Consider the following 22,548-nt stretch of genomic DNA (forward strand, 5'->3'; position numbering starts at 1 on the left):
GCGCAGACGGTCTTCCGAGAACACCCTTGGTTTAGGTTTCTTTTGCACTTTGCTCTTCCCGTACCACAGCAGAGTTGAAGGAGCGGCGGGAAGCCTTCAGCAGCCCGTCTCCAAAAGCTGCTGTAAAAAGACGCTTTGGGACATCGCCCTCTTCCTCCTCCTCCTCCTCCTCCTCCTCCTCCTCCTCCTCGCTCTGCCTGCCAGAAATAACACCGAAAGGGCTTCGCACGTCCCCCCCCCCCGACTCCGTGTGTGGGAGCGGGGCTGCGGGCGGGGCCGGGGCCGGCCCGGAGGAGGAGGAGGAGGAGGAGGAGGAGGAGGGAGGGGAGGAAGGGGAGGTGCAGCGCGGCCATCCCCGAGCGCCGCATCGCTGCGTGCGCGGAGCCGCCCGCTGCAGCCGGCAGGATGATCGCCGCCCAGCTCCTGGCCTACTACTTCACGGAGCTGAAGGAGGATCAGGTCAAAAAGGTAGATTGAAATCCCCTGCCCCCCCTCGCCCCCCCCCTCGGCCAGATCGGTTCTTAAAATTTTTTTAATTTTTTTTTTTTTTTTCCCCCGGTGGTTTTGTTGCTTTGTCCCCATAGCGACCCTGCTGTGGGAGAGTGGGGAATAAATCTGGTTTTAAGCCCAACCGGATTGCCCCCCCCCAAAAAAAAAAAAGCATCCCCGGTGGAGAGCGGAGCAGGGTTTCGGTGTGGAGGCTGCCGGGGCGTGGGTGATGCACGGGCCGCGGAAACGGAGCTGGGCGAAGGAAGGCTGGAGTTGGGGGGCTTTGGCAGTGAGGGTGGTGATGGTGATGATGATGATGATGGCCTTTTTCAGGCTTTTGGTAGGCACCGGCATCCCTGGGGAGAGGGGACTTCTTCTTCCCCAGGGTGCCTGTGGGCATCTGTCACTCCAGCGTGGGGGTGACGAAGGGGAAGAGCAGGTAGTTTTTGAATTATGTGTCACTGCAAGGTTCTGAATTTACAGGAAGCGGTAGTCGGTCATGCTTAAAAAGTATTTCTGTGGGCTTCTTTTCTTTTCCTTTAGCATTAGGCAGCCGCTGCTGTATGGTTGGTATAGCCCTGTGATTTAGCACTGCCACAAGGAAATGGGTGCAGAGCACCGGGTAAATAAAAACATGGCAGTTAGGTCCCGGCTGAGCATATTGCAGAGCTGTAGGGAGCGGAGAGCCTGGGGCTAGGGATGCGGGAATTGGGAAAATAATTGCAAATATCACCAAGCCCTGTCACGGAGCCGGGCTGACGTCAGGAAGCAGAGGCTTCCCCTCTGCCACCTCCTCCGGCGGTCCTGCGTGACCCACCTCGGCGTGTGGCCGAGCGCCTGCCGAAGGCATCCTTGCAATATTTTGTGGAAGCCTCAGCGACAGCGTCAGCAGGGCTGATTTGTAGTGGTCTCCCTTTGGGCTTCCAGCTGGGCCTGGGGAGATCCTCGGCTCCTGTGTGTGGGAAACCCACCCTGCCCCACTCAAGACACGCTCACCCATGCCCACTACTGTGTTGGATAAAACCCGAGACAGCACCCCATATTTTCCACATCTTCTTCCGTGGTTTAGGTCTTTTGCTTTTCCGCCCAGCGGTTCTCGTGAGGAGCTGAAGGCTGCACGCAGCCTGCAGCTTTCTGCACCCTCTGGCCCACGTATATGGCTCTCCCTTTTCCCCAGGCCCCTTATTTTCCTTTTCCCGGAGGATTTCTAAGTGCTGCTGCTGGCGTCAGGAGTGCGTGCCTGGGTAAGGCCGCCTCTGTCTCGCCGTGCCTGTTATATTTAGAAACCCAAGATAAGCACAAGGGTGCACACTGGCCAAGGAGCGGCAGAAAGGCTGTGTGGGGAAGGCGGCGGTGGGAGCACGCAGACACGGGGGAAAGTCTGTGGTGTTCCCGGGGGTTATTTATTGCAGGCTGGTTTGGCACCATGAGGCTGCTATTGTCTGACGGCACGGGAAATCGTTTGGCCAGGGAGCTGTAAGGCATTCTTATGGATCAATCTGGTTTTGCCTGAAAAGGAAAATAAAAAAAAATAAAATCCAATTTAAAAAAGAAAGAAAAAAAAAAAAAGGCAGGCTACTGGTTTTGGAGGACGTAAGACATCTTTTCCTGTTTATATCCTTTTGGAACGGATATCGAGCCCCCTCACTTTCGGCTGCCCTGTAGGGAGGGTTTCTGCGGTGGTCAGAGGCTCTGCCCCATTGCTCTGCCGCCCCACAGCTGCCGGGAGCCGGTGGGCTCCGCTCCCTGCTTCCCCGTGGGGCAAAGGGGTTTTTTTGCTCCATCTCACCCTGCTGCTCGCGAGGTTTGTGCTCCATCTCGGCGTGCCATTTACAGGAATACGTGCCTGCATGGCTTCATTTCAGGTCCCTCCCTCTCCTCTCTGCTTCCGGAAAAGCAGCACTTTCTGCTGGTACGTGCTTCCAACCAGGGTTCTGTCGACCGAGGCGTTGCCCCCGCTCATCACCACTCTGCCCCACAGGGCTCCTGGCCACGGTGGCTGCTCCTCTGCCTCGCTGGTCCGTGGCGGCGATGGGCATTTAACGGCACAGGTGGCGGGTCACCTTGAGGATGCTGCTGGGGGTCACTTGGAGGGGTGTGCAAAGGGTTAAATTACCAAAGAGGTTAATTTGGGAGTGGATTTGTTACCAGATCTCCACTGCACCCAGGCTGAACATCCTTCTTCCCTTGTGACCCCCTTTGCTTCTTTTTTTGGGGTTCCTGTCCCTGCATGGCACTAATACTCAGCACTGCCTTTCTGTGGTGGGAACCTGCCGAGGAGCACAGATGGGGCTGGTGGGTTCAGGCCCTCGGGATACCCTGAGTCTAAGAACTAGTGCTTCTCTACTGGTTTTGCTGGATTTTATACACCCCCTTAAGTTTGAGAGTCGTTTTTTTTCAAATCTGCAGTTTCTGAAACATTTTTCCAGATGAGTTGTGGCAAGCAGGAGGAACAGGCAGGGTGGCTGCGTAGTGTCAAAGGTGTGGGTTGTTCATCGCATGCTGGCAGCCCTGTGGCCCTGCAGCCCCTGCAAGGGGGCATTTTTTGATGAAACCATGTGTACGTGACCCTACTGTGCAGAAGCAAGCCGGCAATGTGCGATGCCCTGTACCATATAAATATGCATGTGGTTTTACTCCAAGCAGGATCAATTATCCAGATGTTTTTGAAAATGTCTGTTCCCTGAATGTTTGTGATCCTCCCGGGCAGCAGCAGGAGTTCAGCATCCTCGTTGTGACAGAGGACTTTGCACAACCCGAACCGAGGCCCCAATTTCTCTAAAAGGCTGACTCCCATCCTCAGGGATATGGGCATCACGGAGCATCCCTGGCATCTGTGTGACTGGCCTGTGTGCAGGAGAGCTTTTGTAAAATTGCCTTTGAGTATCTTTTGTTTCCAACAGGTTGGTACCTGTAGTAGCTGGCCCCAGCAAAGGGAGCCTCTAGGTGTTGCCTGGTTTCTGTCTGTCAGGGGAACAATACCTTTTTGTCGTATTACCTGACGAGAGAAGAAAAAAAATCTTGCAATCCAAGAGTCACGTTTAAATGTCATTTAACCTTGGAAAGAACGTGATGGAATGGGGTGTAAAACGTAGCAACTGGCATCAGAAAAAGCCCTGTAGCGGTGACCTGCCAATATAAAGGCTTTTTAGGAACCAATCTGATAAATCATAAGTAAACACAAACAGTTTCAGGATGGCTAAACTACTTGTTTTAACCTGCCTTGGCTCCTGATGAATCTTCCTGATGCTGAAAGGAGTATGGAGTATGATTAGCTCTGCAGAAAAATGTTTACATGGTGAAGGTTTTTTGTGCAAAGGCCATGTCAGTAAAATAGGTGCTAATGATTTCTGAAATTGTTGTGGGAGTGCTCTGTTCTTGGATACCACCGATTGTTGTCAGTGTCCGGGGAATGAGGCATGCATTTAAGGAATGGCCCTTAGTGCTGCCTGTTTCATTATGCACTTACAATTATTCACAACTTCCTGTGGAGGCTGCTGCGATGGCTGGATTTTCAGAAACTTCTTTTCCCCAAGTACAAAGAGTGTCTTTCCTATGTGACCAAGAAAAATTCCGTGTGTATGGTTCAGATTATAAAATCCTATTTTTAAAAAATTGCTCACAGATTCTGTCTGGCTGTGTTTTTTTTTTTTTTTTTTTTAAGAAAAAGAAAAAAAAAGTGATTGAGCTCTTGGAGGGCTCCCATAGTGGCACTCTGGGAAGATGCCCTTCCTGGGGGGGGGTGGCTCTGAGATGGCAGCTAAATAAAGGAGCATTTTCTGCTCCTTGCCCACACAACTGCCTGCCTGAAATTGCTTCTGCTCTCCACCATCCCCTGGAAGGGCTGGCACCCGTCTCCCGTGGGGCCGCAGCCATGGGAGCCTCAGTGGGGCTGCGGGTCCAGCTGGGTGCTGCCGGCAGCTCCCATCTGTCCCTGCCAGCCCCTCCGCTGCTTCCCTTCGGATAAGGCTGAGATTTGCTTTCTGATCGGCTTTTATTGCAGGCAGAGCAGGAGTTATTAAACCTCCATCCCGTAATCCAGCCTCCAGTTTCCCCCCCACTGGTTATTTATGGCTATTTGCTGAGGGTTTTCCCTCGGAGGGCTGCCTGTGCTGCCAGTGCAGGAGAGTAGCACTTTTTCCCTTGCAGCTCCACTGCCAGAATAACTAACCCTTTTCCTGCCTGGGAGGAAAAAAAAAAAAAATACTGATTTATTTATTTATTTCCCCCCCCCCCCCCAGTTTTGGAAACTGTAACACACAGGAGTGGTTTTGTTTCAAACCGAGGTTTAGTCCCCATCTCCCCCTCCTCCCCGCCCCGTGAGTCTCAGCGGTGAAGATGGCCTCGATGCCGCGCACCGCGATGCAACGCGAGGCGATGCTCCCTGTGCACAGGAGGGTCCAGCTCAATTATGTAAGGGCGCTGACGGCGCTCATTGGTTTTTCACAGGAGGAAAAAAAAGCCCTCCCTCCCATTTTTCCCTCACTGCTGAGGGCAGCATAGGGGCAGAGGTGGGGAGAACCGGGCTTGTCTGGTCCTGAGCGTGCGAACGCCAAAACCTGCGTTCACAACGGGGCTGTTGGTGGTGGAGAAACCTTCAGCCCTGTTTTTGGGAGGAGGATGCAGCAGTGGGGCTTTATAGAGGGGTATTTTAGTTGCAAAGTGAAGTCTGTGCGAATGAAGTCTGTGTGAATGATGCGTTAGTGTAGCTTTCGCTGGGAGATTTGGGGAATCAGGCCTTTGAGTGGCAGCGTGGGCTCCTGAAAGCTCAGCCTTAATAAGAGGTTCACCCCCCCACCTTTAAAAGGGAATAACCTCATGATCTGACATCATGGCTTGACACTCTGCTAAAAAATCCATGGGTTTGCCGTGGAGGAGAGACCTTCCTGCTCAGCCCGACACCAGCCTCTGCATCTATCCCCACAGCATTTGGGGCTGCAGAGAAGGTGCATCTCATCCAGATTTTTGTTCTTGGAGTGAAATGACACCAGTGGCCAGCTGTGCTCGTTGCTGTGAGGGGGCTGTCAGCCCGTCGGAGCCGCACGGGACACAGCTGGAATGTGGGGATGCTGCCCTAGGGTCTTGCATTTGGCTTCTGTTGCAGAGAACCTGGGCTTAGCTCTTCTTCTGCTGTTTAGCTGTACGCCTGCACCATCACGGGTTTGTGGAGCAAATGTGTGGTATCATCTCGTATTGTTGCACTGTAACTTCCCCTTAACATCTATTTGATGACTGTTTTGCTCTTCCTCTGCAAGCAATGGCACTGAACACCTCACAGCTTGTGCGGCCTCCGGCTGTGCCCCCCGTGCTTCCAGCTTGCTCGGTCCCCAGCCCTGTGGTTCAGGATGAGGCCCGGTAGCTGTGCCCAGCAGTGCCGTCCATGCCTTCCTCCCTGGTCTGTGTAAATGCTTGGTCACGGTGGGAGGGCATCTGGCTCGGGGAGATAGGCTGTCTTTGGTGCAGACCTTGGCTACGTGCAACAGAAGTACTTTCTGCAGGAGCAATTAGATTGGCACTGGTTTTATGGTCAGTTAGGGTTTAATTACATTTTGATTGTCTGCATTTCCTTTTCGAATGGCATTATTCATTGCTTCCTGTCTCAAAGTCCCCGGTACATGGAACACTCACACACATACATTTCACATGGGGTGTTTTATTGTGGCATTGGTCCTGTAAGACGTAATGTCAGCTGAGACGTGAGATGAGTTGCTTCCAGAGCAGTGAAGGAGACACAGACAGCCTTGGCACGGAGATGGCCTGGGGTTTAAAATGAGGTGGCTTTTCCAGTTTTGCTAAGGACAGAAAACATGGGCAGGGTTTTATTTTCCTGATCCTGCTAAGCTGCAAGCAAAAGTGATCCCGAAGGCGTGGCTTTGGTCTGAGCTGTTTTCAGAACCAAATTTCCAAGGCAGATAATGAAACAAGGCAAGAATAGACTGGTAGCTGAGGTAAAAGGGGTGGGACATGTACGTTTAGCAAGAAACCCTCAAGGCCAGTTTGTATTTTTGAAGTGTCAAAGCATCTCTCATTATTCCTGGTGCTGAAGTTGGATGTAATATTATGGAAAGCAATATTATTGGAAAACTGGAACCGCCTCCTTTTTGCAGGGAGGTAAAGAAAGTTCCTGTCTTGGAAAGCCACAAGGGAGAAGTCAACAACTTTTAATTTGATGTTTTGTCTTGAGGAGGAGGACGCTACCTGCCCACAGCCAAGTTCTGCCTCTCCTGACCCTCTGGCTGTGATAGCTTTGGAGTGGGATAGGGAAAATGGTCTGCTACACAGAAATAGTTTCTTAGCCTAGGACGTAGCCCCAAAACCGCTGTGGCAAGTCCTTCACAATGAAAGGCTTTAAATACAAGGCACCTCTGTGGACTGCAGCAACACCCACATCACCCCAGCTGGCACAAGGTGCCAAAAGAGGGATTTTTAGCTTCAGCTCTTCAGCTCATGGACAGTCAGGAGAGCTGAGAAGCAGGGCGAGGGCTGGAGATAGTGGGGCGAAGCTGCGGGCAAACGGTTTTGTGGGGAAAAGAGGAGGCAGAGTGATACGGGACTGGGTCTTGCCTTGGGGAGGCAATAGGATGGGGTGGGCTTCAGCTCATGTAGGTCCTACCACTTGCACGTTTTCCTTGATTGTGAATCAAAAGACAAGGCACGAAACGTGTGGCTGTGTTGTCAGCTTGGCCAGAGCCCTGGGCGCAAGCTGGGGCTATACGCTGTTCTTGCAATTAAAGGGAGGTGTAGCCCCGCTTGGGCACCTCAGGGCAGTCTTTCACTCCGTGGTGGTGTTTGTCTTTTTCCCCAGATTGATAAATACCTTTATGCCATGCGGCTCTCTGACGAAACGCTGATAGACATTATGGCTCGCTTCAGGAGAGAGATGAAGAACGGTCTCTCCAGAGATTTTAACCCAACGGCTGCAGTGAAGATGCTTCCTACATTTGTGAGGTCCATTCCTGATGGTTCAGGTAAGGAGCTGAGTATTTCTTTTCCGTATTAAACATGGTGTGCTTTGTGGGAAACCTGTTAGAAATACACCAATGCACTACCAAGAACAAGAGCAATTTGCTTTCTGGCAAGCCCAGACAACATTTCGAAGACAGCCTCCCTTCTGTGTGCAGGTCTGTTCCCACAGATGCTGGAGGATTTTGTGATTCCTTTGTCAAACCCCTTTTGATGCCAATGAAAGAGCCCTTCGTAGCAGTCAGTCCACTAATAGTCAATACGTTTACGCTGAGATTTGTCTGCCAACAATCAATACTTCACATACAAAGATTTTTGATTTATGCAACTCACACTCACGTGATCTAGAGTCTTAACAAATACAGTGGCTTTTAGTCATTTGCTGTTCGACTCAGCATCGCTTCCCCTCCTTATGTTTTCCCCAGTGGAAGTGTGAACCCCTATATGCCGAATTTGAGTTTCCTGGCATTCGTTTTGCTTTTTGTAGCTGCTTCTTGCAGACTGTCTTAGGGCAAACCTGCAGAACTCAAGGAAGCTGCAATGTGTCGCTCCAAAGCTGCTGCACTGGTGTACGGAGCTTTTTCCATCCAGATGTAGGACTCTGTTTTTCCATGCTCACTGTACCTGATAAAAGCAGCACAAAGAGCTATCAGAAACCAAAAAGATGTTGTGTTGGTATTTGAGATCAAGATTGCCCCTATTACTTACTTTAGTGTTTATAAAAAAATAAATACTATATATAGAATATATAAATATATTTATAAACAGTATATAATAGAGTTTATTATTCAGTGGTAACACTGGATTTCCTTCTCATGTAGTATGAGTTGATTAACTGTAGTTTGATGCCTACCACAAATTATGTCCCTTTGTGCAGAAATTGCACAGTTGTAAGAACTGCATAACACAGTTACCTGTTTCGAGGCTTTTTTTTGAGTTAAAATCAAGAATTTATTGGGTGAAAGAACATGAAGCCTGGTGCTTCATGTTACTTGGTGCTGTCTGGCAGGTGGAGATCTTTGATAGTTCTGCTTTGCTGTTACTTTCTGCCACCTTAAGCTTTTCAGTTGCAATGTGATTCTCTGTCTAAAAAAAACCAAAGGGAGAACAAACTTGAATCCTGTGTTTCCCTTAATTTAGCACTGCTGGCTGTTATGTTGAAATGTCCTGTTGAAATGTCTGAGCTTGTTGAGAAAGTCAGAAGCTGCAACACACAGCTGGGTCATGGGCAGGGGTTGCTCTAAGGGTTTGCAGGTGAGGTGACTTAAGGGCTTTTGTGTGGAATCCCAGCATTTTTACCAACTCTGAAATCCCCGTTTTTTTCCTTCATTTGTGTTTGAGTTCAGTTGGGTACAGACCTGTTCCTGCTACCCTGCTCCATCAGGCACTGCAGGTTAGCAAATCTGAGCTGCTTGCAGTGAGTCAAATGGTTTTGCAGATTGTTCCATGGCACAGACTGGGGGGACTTTGAGATGCTGTATGGCACAGGGAAAAGGGGATCTGCACCTGGTCAGGAGAGGTGCGAGAGATTGCTGAACGCTGCTGGGACCCAGCATGAGCCAGAGCAGTGCGTAGCCCTGGTTGAGCGTAAGCGTGTCTGTATGTCAAGGCATTAATTTCAGATCATGTATTACACACCTACTTAAAAAAGCAACCATGTATGTTGTGTACAGGGTGCTCAGTTCTTGATCCTGTGCCCGTTTGGCTCCTGCTGGCCTCTCCAGGACAGGCACGCTGTGGGCAGCGTCTTCGCAGCATGGATTAGAGCAAGGCAGTGCTTTGCCCCAGAGAATTTCTGTATAACACGGTACTAATCTGTATATGCAGGTTGTGAGCGTCTCTTCGGATAGCTGTTAGAAATGCAGGCAAAACCATTCCATTATTTCCCAGAAAGGGCATGTTCCGACCCCAGGTATGAGCAATATTTGCTGTGGGTGGGTGTCATGGCATGTCTTTCCCTGACTCATGTGCGTGTGCCTGCCGTGTCCGGCTCAGCCGTCACACGGGTGCAGCCAGGGCAGACGCAGAGCCCCCTTCCCTCTTCCTCCAAAAGGCTCGGGGGGGCCCTCACGGATGCATCCGTGTTGATGTGCCCAAAGTGTGGGTTCGGCTCCCAGCCGATGGCAATTTCTGCCTTCAGCTGTCCCTCTGTAAAAGCCAGAGGCTGAAAGCCTGCCCTTTTCTCTGGCTCGTCTCTAATTACTGCCTTGTAAGCTCTTTCCTCTGAGTCTGATTATTATTATGAGAGCTGACTATTCAGAAAAATACTGTTGTTTATTTTCAGATCTGTGCTTGTGTACTTTGTTAACGAGGATCTTTTGAGTAATAATTTTGGAGGCTCTGGACACATTGGTGTTAGCAGGGTTTTTTGCTTCATTCAGAGTTGCTTAATTTATGAAAGCCACAAGGTTTTTTGTCCAGAGTGCCCAGAACGGTATCTCCAGCTAATTCAAAAAGCTTTCAAAGGATCTTCCTAAATTAATTTACAGCAGGTTTGATTGCATCTTGGTGTTACAAAGCATAGATTAAATGCTGCTACTTGGGTTTAATTCCTGAAGTATACTGAAAGAAAACTGCTATTTGCCTACAGAAAGCTTTACAGTCTGGTTCAGAGTTCTTTTTTCTTTTTAACTGAAAAGGATAATTCTTAATAAATCTTACCTTGTGATGAGTCTGATGCTGCTGGAAATTAAACACGCTAATCTGTTAATTTACTGCTAGGGAAGATACTTCTGAAGTGCAGTATTTGTCTGAGGTGTGTACCAAGGTGCTTTTAGGCTTGGAAAAGGGCCATCTGGTCCAGTGTTGATTTTTCCATTATTTATTGCAGGTAATGGCTTGCATTCGACAAATGATACTCATATGATAAAGCTTATTTGGGTATTTGGCTTAATGAGGCACTTGTGGTAAATGTTTTGCTTCCAGTCTTGTTGCAGTGAAGGGGGTTATGAGTTACTGAATTTGTTACGCTGAACTCAATAAAGGGAACTGCATCCACAGTTTGGAAATGTTTACGTTTTAAATGACATTTGTACTGAAGCAAAGCAATGTTTAAAGCCACGCTGTTCAGAAACAGATAGGGAAGTGCTGCAAGGTCCATATTTTGGCAAACTCTGAGTTTGCCCATGTCTTAAGCAGAGCAAGAAGGAAAAGTTGCATTGCAATGCAGTAAAATTAGGAAGATTGGTAAGAGATGTGGGCTCCCACTGTTGTTTTGCTACGTTTTTCTGTACGGGGCTTATTGTCCTTTGTGGTTTCTGGCATGACAGTGTTTTGTTTGCTGTATGACACTTGCAACCTTGGAAAACCGTAAGGGCTTTTGCAGCGTCTTTGCCTCTGTTAGGCTGTTCCTGCTGGAGGTCCTGCTCCGAGGGATGCCTCATCCAGCTCATCAGCTTTGCTGAGCAGGAGGGGGCTTCTGGAGGAGCATGGGGCAATGAGGAGGAGCAGCTCACTAAGCCAGACTTTAAGAGTTTTGATCTGAGATTGGGCAGGGTAATCTCAGAGGCAAGTCTGAGTCTGGAAATCCTCGTGGATAAGTTGCATATCTGATATTTTGGTGACAGCGTGCGTGGGGTCAGAAAGCTCTGAGAGCTGAGTCGAAGTTTGAGGTGACACATCAAAAGGCCTCCCCAAAGTCATAGTTGGAAGGAAGAATGAAAAGAGGCCAAAGAGTGCTTGTAGGATGGGACTGGCAATATGCATGGCGGGGGCAGCTCATCCCACCTGTGGCATGGGGCACTTCTGACACCGCAGAAAGGTACAAATCAATGAGGGAAACCAGGACAAGAAAGCACTGTGCGTATCTGCTTCACTGCCTTCCGAGCAGCCTCGGTGAGCCTGGGGATGCTGTGCGCGGACACGAATGCTTGCAAAGAGCCTCGGTGATAAGTTGTGCACACTGCTTCCCTAAATGTTATCTTTTCGCAGACTTTAACAATCGCTGTCTTTGTTTGCTTCCTCTTTGATAAGGTGAGATAGCACAAGCGGTTCAGTCAAATATATTTGCCTTGCTCTCCAGGGGGTGCCGAAAGTGTCCTCAGGTAGCCAGACCACACGACTCTGTTGCCTGAATTACACCCTGAAGTCTGTGGAGGTGGGAGTGGGGAGTGGATTTGGCTTCATGTCTTTGAAATCCAAATCCCTCTCCACCACAGAGGGAGATGGAGGTATCCTAACTGTTTCCCTGGCGAGTTATTTAGGAGCTCTGTGCAAGGGTTCACAACTTCTGAGTAACTCCTGCAGCTGCCCTGTGATGTTTCAGACTGTCGTTTCTCTGACTTCTGTTATCTGACTGTAGCTTGCAGTGAATCTCAGCTTCTGAGGGTGACATAAGTGGTTCCTGCTTTAACTACCTCTGTGTGTAATTTGTTGATTTTAGAGTAGTGCGCAATTCAGCCACCATTCACTGTTATTTGCCAAAATGACACAAGTTTATATGCAGCAAAAGACTGTTATCAGTGGTCTGGTATCCTTTAATTTTACTGTTTTCAACACCTTTTTGGCATTCTTCGGAGATCTTTGCTCTGCCAGCTTCATCATGAGTTCTGGATACAGACTGTCCACTGTTAGTCCATTCTTTTTGGATAAACCCTCATTGCAGTTGCCTGTGTATCAATGGTGGTTGGTGTTGCCATTGCACCAACTTCATGTTAAATTGTAGGGAATCAGATCGATGCTTCACGTGGACACCCTGCAGCTAGAAATTCCTTGCTGTAGGCACTGGACATTTGCCTATGCATTATACTTAACAGAGCTTGATATTTTCCAGATTTGTGTTGCAAGCAATTTTTAATCACTTGTGTCTTGTTTTCCACATAGAGAAAGGAGATTTCATTGCACTGGATCTTGGTGGTTCTTATTTCCGAATTCTGCGGGTGAAGGTATCGCATGAAAAAAAGCAGACGGTACAAATGGAAAGTGAAATTTATAATACGCCTGAAGATATCATGCATGGCAGCGGAACACGGGTAAGCACCTCTTTTTTTAGGACATCTTTCTAAAGATTAGCTGCTTTCACACTGCCATTTTACAAAAACGCCACAAGAATGACCTTAGTATCTTAACAGTTGCACCTACAGTGTGCACAGACTCGACTACAGCTCTTTGTCGATACTGAAAATAAATAAGTGGTAGTTAGAGTAGTGGAGCATGCATGGATGCTGCTCCCATTGTGTGGGAGACTTTTGGCCGAGTTAGGGGAAAAAATGGCCTAGAAATAAGAATTTTTACTTTCATAGTAAAGTTACTTTCCAGAGGTGGGAATGGACAGCAGGAAAACAACTTAGTCTTTGTAAGCAGCGAGCATGACCAACCCTGCAATTGTAATGTTAGATGAGGGACAGAAATACCCATGACAGCCACATATCTGTCCTGGCAGTCTGAGCAACTCAGCATTCATGAAAAGTACAAATACATTAGAAAAACTACAGGAAGCTGATAGAATGTTTTGGCACAACTTCAACTTAATTTTTGCTGAATAAATGATAGGTTTTTTTTAGTCTCCCACGTTCCAACAGTAGAAAATGTTTGGATCCATTTACTTGGATTTCAAATCGGGTTCTTTGGAAGAATTTATTTTCTTTTTATGATCAGGAAGTGGATTACAATAAATATTTTACTGACAGATTTGTCTCCGTGTCAGTATAAGACAAAACAGGTAATTTTCATTGTTGGAAACAGCAAGGTTTTTACAATTTTTACTAGAATGAGGTGCTATTTAGGGGTATGAGTCCTGCAGGAAACTTAGAGCTTGTTTCAGAAGAATAAACAAAAGAGGAAAAAAAGAAAAATTCTGCAAACAGCAATTTGTGCCCTTAATATATTTTCTGTAGCCACCTTAATACCCTTAATGTATGTATCTAATAACTGCTGCTGCATTCTTACGCAGTAGTGAGTGTAAGATGGCAATTATGGCTTGTAAGTAGCACTGATATAAGCATTGCTGTGATATCTGAACCGCAGCAATAAAATCCCTTTCTTGTAAAGACTTTTCCTAACATTATTACTTTATCTGGCCAAAAGGTCATGCAGCGGCTTTCCCACGGAACGGTTTTGGAGGGGAGCTGAGCTGACCTGCCTGTTGCTGGTGGAGGCGGGGGAGTCGGGTGGGCTGCCTGGAGGCAGGTTTGGAACGTGGGGTTTCTTGTCCATCGAGGGGTGTCAGGAGCTGGAGACCGACAAGCAGCAGGGCTGCCCGCACACCCGAGGGGCAAGTGTCTGTCCCGGGGAGGCAAGCAGGCTGACTTAAGGTGAGACTTAATGGAGACAACGATAAGGGTGGTAAGGAGAAGCCGGGAAAGGAGACGTCAGGTCTGCATTCTTTCCAGGGCTTTGTCGTGTTTATGTTTTCATTTTTAAATATCCGAAGGCCATTTGGCTGTTGGGAACCAGCAGCGTGGAGCTCAGACTGATAGGCTTTGTCATGGCTTTTAAACTGAAAGAGAGGCGAGCAAGGCTTCCACTGACCCTGGGGAGACAGTCACTCCCAGTATTTAAGTACCAGGAAAAGAAGAGGAGAACTGGAAGCATCATCAGAATTGCATCCGGGTTCGAAGTTGTCCCACGACAATATCCAGCCACGACTAAAACGCTTGCCGTGAGACTTCACAGGGAAGCATGGCGGATGCCCGGGAGGCACACAGGCAGGTGATGATTTGGTGCTTATGACTGATGCGTACGGTTGAGGTTCTCTGAAATCTCTGAGCCAGATTAGTGGAATACTTGGACTGAACTGCCTGCGCGGGGTAGGCTACTAATATGTTTTTCAGCAAGCTGTGTCATTAACTTCAGTGAGTTATACTCTTAAAGCCTAATGCATAATCAGCTTATTGAAGGGATTGCGATTTATGGCTTCATGCCTCACCAGCACGGTTTGTTTTGATGTTTTTTACTTCATCGCATTCAAACTTCTATTTTTGCCGATCTGTCAGGCACGGGCTGACAGCTTTGCCAGTCAGAGACAGTTCCCTGTCAAAGTCAAGGGCAAAACTCTCATTGACTTCAGCAGTGTAATAGCAGGTCTAAAACTTGTAAGCAGCCCATCTTCTGCGTCGACTCAGCGAATGGGAGCGTGCCTGAGGCTTGATTTTGGTGTTGCTTTTTGTGTTCTGCCACCACTGGAGGTAGGGTATGGATTTGTGGCTGTTCTCCCCATCTGAAGCTGTGGTATTCTTGCTCCTTAAATCTTCCCCATTCAGGGGCATGAGCTTGAGCTCAGATCTTCAGTTGCTTGCCAAAGTCTGCTGGCTGCCAGCCAAATGCAACCTTGTGGAGACTTCTTGGAGCCCAACCTGAGCAGGCAACTTCATGGCCAGAGGAAGCAATGAAGCCTGATACCATATTGCTCAGCGTCTCATGGTTGTATCGCTTCAGGTCTATAAAGGTGTAAAAATCTGACTGGTCTTTTCTTCTTGGCTGTGGCGTTCGCTCTGTCTGTCTCTTTGACGTTTGATAAAATATTAGGCTCGCACTGTTCCTTACCGTGCACCTGTGGGTGGATGGGAATTTGGATTTTTCCTCAATCCACCTGCCTTACAAAATTCCTGTGGATTTCATTAAAGTAATGCTGCAAAATATTCCTCTTCTGTCCTGTCAGAGTTGTTTGGCATTTGTAAGGTTTGGATGTTAATATGGGCATGGGCACATATGGATGCTTCCTTGAGTCTCCTTAGGTAAAATCTTATGACTGTCGATGGTAGCAAAATTAATATACGCCTCTCTCTTTCTTTTCTCCTTTTAAGCAGTGCCTTCCCTCTGTGCTTTATTAAAAAACAGTAGCACAGCCAGACCGTGCATTACTGACTAGACATTGCTACTGTAGTGTCGAGAATGTGGCTAATAGTTAACCGCATTTGCCTGTGCAGGCTGTGGCATGGGTTACACTCGCGTGCCCTGCTGCCAGCCCGGAGCCCTAATGACTCACGGTGCGTTGCTTGCAGCAAGCGAGCACGCTAACTCACAGAGGCGAGCTTCAGCAGGTCATGCCGGGACCGCACAGGCAACCACAGGCAGGTGCACGGACTTTCCGGAGTGCGTTGGGAATGCCCAGGGATCTTTTGCAGTCGGATTCACAAAGCAGGTCCCGTCTCTTCTCTATGCAATTGTGGTTCATTGCATGAGAGGGATTTTTGTAGTGACATCGCCAGTCAATATTTCTGCTTCCTGCTCTCTGGATTCCTCGGGGGTCTGAGGTTGGTCCCTGGTTATCATCTGTAATCCTGGGAGCAGTTGAAAGTTTAGTAGGTTTGAGTATTTAGCAAGATACTTTCAGATGGAAAGCGTAATAAAAACATACGCTCCTGTTCTTTCTGTGTTTCTCCTGGAGAATTTGTTATATTTTATTACTTAACTACGGTTCTTTTTTTTTGTAACTGCTTTTCCTGTCTCCCTTTCCTCTCTCCCTCATCAGGACAACTGAAAATAGTCTTGCAGAAGTGCAGCAGCGTAGGTTGCTTTCCCATGCCATTTCACTGTGTGCACTCAGTGAAATGTCCTTGATTTGCCCAGGACAATGAATGGCAACGTTTTCCCTGGGAAACTACTGTATTTCTGCTTAATCAAATCTGACCTCCTTTTAGGAATGAGCTTAAGGTGTTCTGTTGAATTGTAACATTACAGACACCGCTTCTTGATCTGCTTCGAACGGCAAAATATTCATCTTCATTTTTTTTGTAGTTGCTGCAGCCTGTCTGTAGCATTTTCCTGTCTCTCCAAGACTCTGTAAATTGTTCTTAATAAAGCTGCACAGGCTAATTGCAACCAACAGATATCTTTTTGTACTCCCTCCCAATTATCCCCAATCTTCTAGGCAGTTTTCCTGGCATTGTCCCACCAACGCTGCAGATAGGGTTGTTTGTCTTTTTTTTTTTTTTTTTTTTTTTCCCCCGGGGAGTTAAAATGTGAAGCGCAGTTATCTTCTGGGGCAGGTGGCCACTTGTTAATAGGTTTGACATCCATTTGTGGTGTGGGTCAGTCCAAGGCATGTCTGGCTTTTTGGTACTGGTAGATACAAACGCGTATTTTTGTTGCTTCAATTGCCAGGGCTTGATTTTTGGCTTTGAGTGTTGCAATCTACCTGAGGGGCTTTCCAAATAGCTCGGTGGGAGAGACATCTCTTGCTTTCGTGCCCACGCACTCCCTGGCGGGCACACAGTGCCATTGTCACAGGGCACCGTCAAGGGGCCATCGAGGTGGCTGGGTGGGAATTGGTACCTGCAAGCCTGGTGTAGGCTGCCTGCATAGTTTAGCATTACAAAAAAATGCATAAAATATTCCCATTTTGGGTTGTTTCTCAGAACATGTAAAATATTTGGACAAATCCCCTGGGTTTCCTTTTTGTTTGTTTGTTGTGTGCTTTAGGACTAGATTTGAGAGGTTATGTCCTTTCGGGTGGCTCCTACAAAGTGCTGGCTTCTCTGATCTCAGCAGTGCTTGAGTGAAGCAGATGTTGATCTTCTCTGCATAGCTGTAAAAGTGCTCAAACTCATGTGGGACTGGATCATAAATGTTCTTTTGAGGTGTTCCTGTTATTGAAAGGTTAAAAGAACATTTTTGTTCTATCAAATGTTAAGTAGAAGGGTTATGGCAGGCTCGAAAGCCACATGCTGCTTGTTTCAGGAAAACCGTTTTTATAGGGGTGTAAAAGGACAATGTATTTAATAATTTATTATTTAAGTTGTTAATATGTGCTGCCTGAGAGTATTGTCATAGCTTTGTCATTTAAATATATTTTAAAATTTGGAGCAGATATTTCCCCCTTTCCCCTCACCCAGTACAGTTTTCATATGCGGTTTGAAGTATTTTCTCCCTGAAACTGTATTTCTAATCATGGTGGTTTTATACTTTCCTCTTTCTTGTAGCTTTTTGATCATGTTGCTGAATGCCTGGGAGACTTTATGGAGAAACAACAAATCAAAGACAAGAAATTACCAGTTGGGTTTACGTTTTCCTTCCCATGTCGACAATCCAAGCTAGATGAGGTAAGAAGATTGCACAGTTTTCTTAATATGCAGAAGAGCTACAGCTGTGATTAAAACACTGCTATGAAAGCAGTGTCCTAGACAGGTCTCGTTTTTGGGATAAATGGGTGTTATATTTCACTGTCAGACTTCATGCTTGTGTTTATGTTTCTTCTGAAAGAGCTGGTTAACAGATGATGAAGAGGCATCTGATGTTTTGTACTGCCTCTGAGTGAGCTCCTCAGTATTACGGTTTACCATGTAAACATGGCAGCAATTTTTCCTGCCTCTTGTGCAGCCTTTTTCACCTCTCCATGAGGTGTAACTGGGAGGGACCCAGCCCAGCAGCATTTGCTCACATTTTGCTGAACTTCACAAGTGCACGCACCGATCCAGATCGGGGTCTCCCTCCTGAGCAGCAGTGCTGAGCCACGCCACTGGCTGGGTGCTCAGCCCTGCGGGAAATCAGGCAGACCACCTGGAAGCGATGCGCTTTAAAAAGGGATGGAAATAACCAGCGTTGTATGAAGTGACTGATGAGATTCCCGTGGCAAGGATGCTACGGTATTTTCCTTCTTTCGCTTATTATATCACAAATGACTCAGCAGCCTCCTGGTACAGCATCGCTATGGCAACGGCGTAGCAAATTAATGCAGGGAAGTTAAATCCACACAAAACACTAAGAGGTTGCACTGTTAAAGCATGACCTGCTTTTCTAGCTTGCAGGTCTCTAGGTTAGCCTGGTGCAACGGCTCCCCAGATGTTGGTGCTGAGGAGGGCCAGGTGAGGCACGATTTTTATTACATTTCATACTTCTTGAGCGATGCTGAGAGCTGAAACCAAGGGTGCTTACTAACTCAGGTCTGAATGTAGTTAAGAAGAGAGCAAGCTGCCTTTTCCTGCGTCAATTCAGAAAAGATGAGTTGATTTTGGTGCAGCTCTCCCATCTGGCCGTGATGCATGGTAAGGCTCAGGCTACCGACCACACTAGAGTCATGCTGGGCGTGTGGTTGTGAAGTTGAGTTGCCCTGGGGAAAATTTATTTAGCTGCATGATGAAAGGCGCTTGTTTGTCGGCTGGTTTGCTTGAGCCAGCTGGGATGAGATCATGCTTGTGTGGGGCAGGGGCAGGCAGGTAGCATGTGGGAAGGCTTGGGGACACCGGTGGAGACTTGGAGATGAGCACTGGCAGAGTGGAGGAGGATAGTAAAAGACAAGGGAGGGTGTCTCTTAATAAAAAAAATAAATAAAACCCAACAAACCTCTCTTTCTGAGAGTTTTTGTGATATTTTGGGCATTTGAAAAATGTTTTTCTGGATTCTGTGGGCCAGATTTGTTCCTGGATTGCTGCTTCTGTGAGGCTGTGCTTGCCTATGTGCTGTTTTCTTGTGCTTGGTGAGCAGAAGGAGACAGGGTGGTCCCTGGTTTCTCCAAGGGTGACAAGGTGGCTCTGCATGGTTGGGTCCCGCTCAACCCTGCTGCACTCCAAGGGCTCTTCCCTGCTGCCAAGGTCTTGCTGGTGAAGCAAAAAATCCTTCCAGCGCAGCAGCCAGTCATGCTGAGAGGAGCTGCTCTTTGCCAGTGTGGTTTGACCAGTTTTCCTGAATGATGACAGTTACGTGGAACAAGGGGCCCCTTTGCCCATTAAAGCTGTGCCTGCAGAATTGGCTTTGCCTTGGTTTCCCTGCGCAGCAGCACGGGGCTTTGCTGGGTTTCTAAATGATGCTAACGAGGGCAGCACAGTGGCAAAACTTACGCAAATTGAGTTTGTGTTTTAGTGGTAGGAAAATACCTCCTGGTCTGGAAAGAGCTGCCCTGACCCCTCTGTCCCCTGTAGCTATCCCAGCTGGGAGGGTGAATGTGCACAAGACACATGGTTGATTTTTAGGCTGAGATATGGGCTTACGTACACCTGGGCAACGGCTGTTTGTGCCTGTAGGCTTCAGCTTTTCTGATTTTTAGCTTCTTGGACTCCTGTTGTGATAGATGTGAATATTGTGGTGGGTATGGAAAGCTGAGCTGATTTGAGTTGTCTTTCCTGTTGGCTACTGTTAATGCTCTTTTCTTTCTTTTATTGTTATTTACTGATATACTAAATGCTCTCTGAATCAGCTAGGCATTATCTAAATAGAAAAAAAATCAGATGTAGTCATTACCTTGGGGGATTTGCAGGTTCTTTATGACAGTTTGCAGACAAGGAATTCAATACCAGGATTTCCTTTTCGATCCATCCTGTAAGTTGGGGACATACATTGCTACATTTCTAGTATTTCTATTTGCCTCAACCCATAAACATGATCCCACAGTGAAACGAGCCTGGACAGCTGGGACTCCAGGCAGCAAATGTGCAGCAGTCTGATCCCCGCTGCAGCCGAGTCCTGGATGTACAAACATCACATCCCTTCTCTTTAGTCAGTCCCGTGCAGTCAGCTTTTTCTGAAAGCAGTTGATTTCCGTGGCCCAAGAGGATTAAATGGTTTTCCAAGAAAAACTGTCGAGGAGTAACAGGGAGAAGAGTGGGCTGAAAACAGAAAGTGCAAACAAACCTTTTTCTAGCAAGGGAGGGGGAAACAATTTCCCATCTTTCAGCTTACTGTAATGAGAATCAAAGACCGCCAGTTGTCTCGGGTTGGGTTGTTAGGTCATACAAGAAAAGAGACCTTAAGATGCATTTGAAGTATAAAATCTTGTTTTTAAGGAAAAAATAAATCGATTTGTGTCTTATGGTGGCATCTTGTTGAATATTGGTGTCTTGTTTTATCAGGGTATTCTGATAACCTGGACGAAGCGCTTCAAAGCAAGTGGAGTGGAGGGAGCAGATGTTGTGAAGCTGCTTAACAGGGCCATCAAGAAACGTGGGGTAAATTGTACTTCATTCTTTTTTTAGCTCTGTATCACAGCAAACTGCCATTTCTTTGTCAGGGACCACCTTCACGTCACTGACTTGAGCGTGTGATCTGAGTGATAGTGCAGCTCTGCTTTCTTGCATGAAGATGTGCGTTTTTTCCATTTGCTGGGAAAATGGAGCGACATCAGAGTTGCTATGTGGAAGCTGTGATTTTCCTCACAGCACAAAACTGAGTGACTGTGTTGTGGTTTGTCGCTGGCAACCGTCAGCAATTTTATCACTCTCCAAAAACTGAAAAAGTGCTGCGTGTCAGTGCCGCAACTTTTCAGTGATACCGACGTATCCCATTCCTGTGAAACCGCATCTCATGGTCGGGGCTCAGCTGAGTTGTGCGACTGCTTGGGAGCAGGTGAGGAGCAGGGTAGATGAGAAGGGGGATTTCGGGCTCAGTGAGCTGTGTTGCTCCCTGCAGTTTCTCACTGCTGATTTTATAGAGGGTGAAGGTGACCATGTTGCTGATTTAAACAAATAAAAAGGCACTGAGTGTGAGATGGAATGAATTTGGGTTTGCGTGATGCTTGCAGCCAGGTGATATGTTGATTACTCAGCAACCAAATTAATCGGAAACAGGGCAGTATTTGCTCTATTTGGGCAGCTGTGGACTTTTAAGCAAACCTGAGTTTTACTGTCACTGAACAACATTACTGTAGTCAGTTACTATCATCAGACTTGATATCAGGTAGAGTAATACACTGAAGAAGCTGGAAAGGAATGAGTGTGTGTCGTTTGGATAGCTTTTGTATAATTTTGTATTAAAATCTTCACTTGAAATAAAACTCCTAGATGTTTTAAGTGAATTCTATGAGAAATACATAACTTGGGAGTATTTTCTAGATTAACTCCTCAAGCAGCTACATCAAATTACTCCATGATGTAACTACAGAGTTCCTCCTTCCTTCATGTATAGCCCTTTTCTTTCCTGCCTAAGGGTGCTTATGTGAGAGCAGGTCTTTGCTCTCTCGAATTGTGCTACTGCTGTTTTATTGTTTGCCTGGTGCATTAGTGTGCTCTCATTGTCTTCTTGGGTATGTGGGACAGGGAACTGGCAGACAGAACAGGTGATATTTAAAAAGATGAGCTGTGGTATTCAGACAAACCGTCTCCTGTTCCTTGTGAAATTAGCTGACGTAAGTGAACCGGTGATAAACACAAGCAGTGTTTTTCCAGAGAAGCCATATGGCCCAAGTAACGTTTTATTCCTCCATCAGGACTACGATGCAGATATCATGGCTGTTGTGAATGACACCGTCGGGACTATGATGACCTGTGGTTTTGATGACCAGCGTTGCGAAGTTGGCTTGATCATTGGTAACGCACATTGCTGCTGCAGCATGCACGTGACTTTTCTCCCTTTGCCTGGCCTGTTTGGTTAGCACCTTCTGGTATCCTTTCCCTAAAGGCACTGGCACCAATGCCTGTTACATGGAGGAGATGCGGCACATTGACCTGGTGGAAGGCGACGAGGGCAGGATGTGCATTAACACGGAGTGGGGGGCCTTTGGAGATGATGGTTCACTAGAAGACATCAGGACCGAGTTTGATCGAGAGATCGACCGTGGATCCCTTAATCCTGGGAAGCAGCTGTGAGTGAGGCAGTTATCTGTGAGCTTTGCTGCTTTTGTTTTCCGCTCCGTGCTCCCTTTTCCACTTGTGTTATGAATGCAGCAGTTCAAGAAGGCTCGACTTTGCCCGTGGTGAGGCAAACTGCAGGCTGGGCTGGGCGGTGTGGTGGCAAGCTGGGCTCTGCCTCCCTTTGTTGCCCGCGGATGGGTGGGTGACTGCTGCTGTACTCTCCTGCAGATTTGAGAAGATGGTCAGCGGGCTGTACATGGGGGAGCTGGTAAGGCTCATCCTGGTGAAGATGGCCAAGGAGGGGCTGCTCTTTGAGGGGAGAATCACTCCTGAGCTTCTCACCAAAGGGAAGTTTGAGACAAAGCACGTTTCTGCCATAGAAAAGTGAGTACCTATCCCTTTTCGCCCCCTGGGTTTCACAGTGACTTTGAATATTAGTTTTCCAGCACCTCTTTTTGATTTGTGGGGAGATGTGCTGCATTGGGGCCGGCTGCCATCCTCCAGCACAGGTGCAGAGCTGGCAAGTGGGGACCCCCAGCAGACAGTCTGGTGACCTCCTCCCCAAGATTTCTCCCTTTTTCTGTGTTGGGAGGATCTATGAAAGCCTACCGGTCCGTGTAGCTACAGGGCATGTGCTGTGCTACCTCTCGCCCTGCTT

The 22,548-nt window shown here is 47.5% G+C and overlaps 1 protein-coding gene across 1 annotated transcript in view; it reads left to right on the forward strand.

Moving 5' to 3' along the window:
• Window positions 1-319: 319 nt before the first annotated feature.
• The window catches only part of HK1 (hexokinase 1), a 39,045-nt gene continuing 16,816 nt past the window's right edge, over window positions 320-22,548 (forward strand). Inside the window, exons 1-8 of the mRNA XM_075025350.1 lie at window positions 320-468; window positions 7,295-7,457; window positions 12,274-12,422; window positions 17,313-17,432; window positions 20,175-20,270; window positions 21,527-21,626; window positions 21,718-21,901; window positions 22,119-22,274. Of these exons, the coding sequence (XP_074881451.1) occupies window positions 406-468; window positions 7,295-7,457; window positions 12,274-12,422; window positions 17,313-17,432; window positions 20,175-20,270; window positions 21,527-21,626; window positions 21,718-21,901; window positions 22,119-22,274 (1,031 nt within the window). The 5' untranslated portion in view covers window positions 320-405. The remainder of the gene's footprint in view (window positions 469-7,294; window positions 7,458-12,273; window positions 12,423-17,312; window positions 17,433-20,174; window positions 20,271-21,526; window positions 21,627-21,717; window positions 21,902-22,118; window positions 22,275-22,548) is intronic.

The sequence above is a fragment of the Buteo buteo genome, chromosome 4 (assembly GCF_964188355.1).
Source record: "Buteo buteo chromosome 4, bButBut1.hap1.1, whole genome shotgun sequence".
Taxonomy (NCBI): Eukaryota; Metazoa; Chordata; class Aves; order Accipitriformes; family Accipitridae; genus Buteo; species Buteo buteo.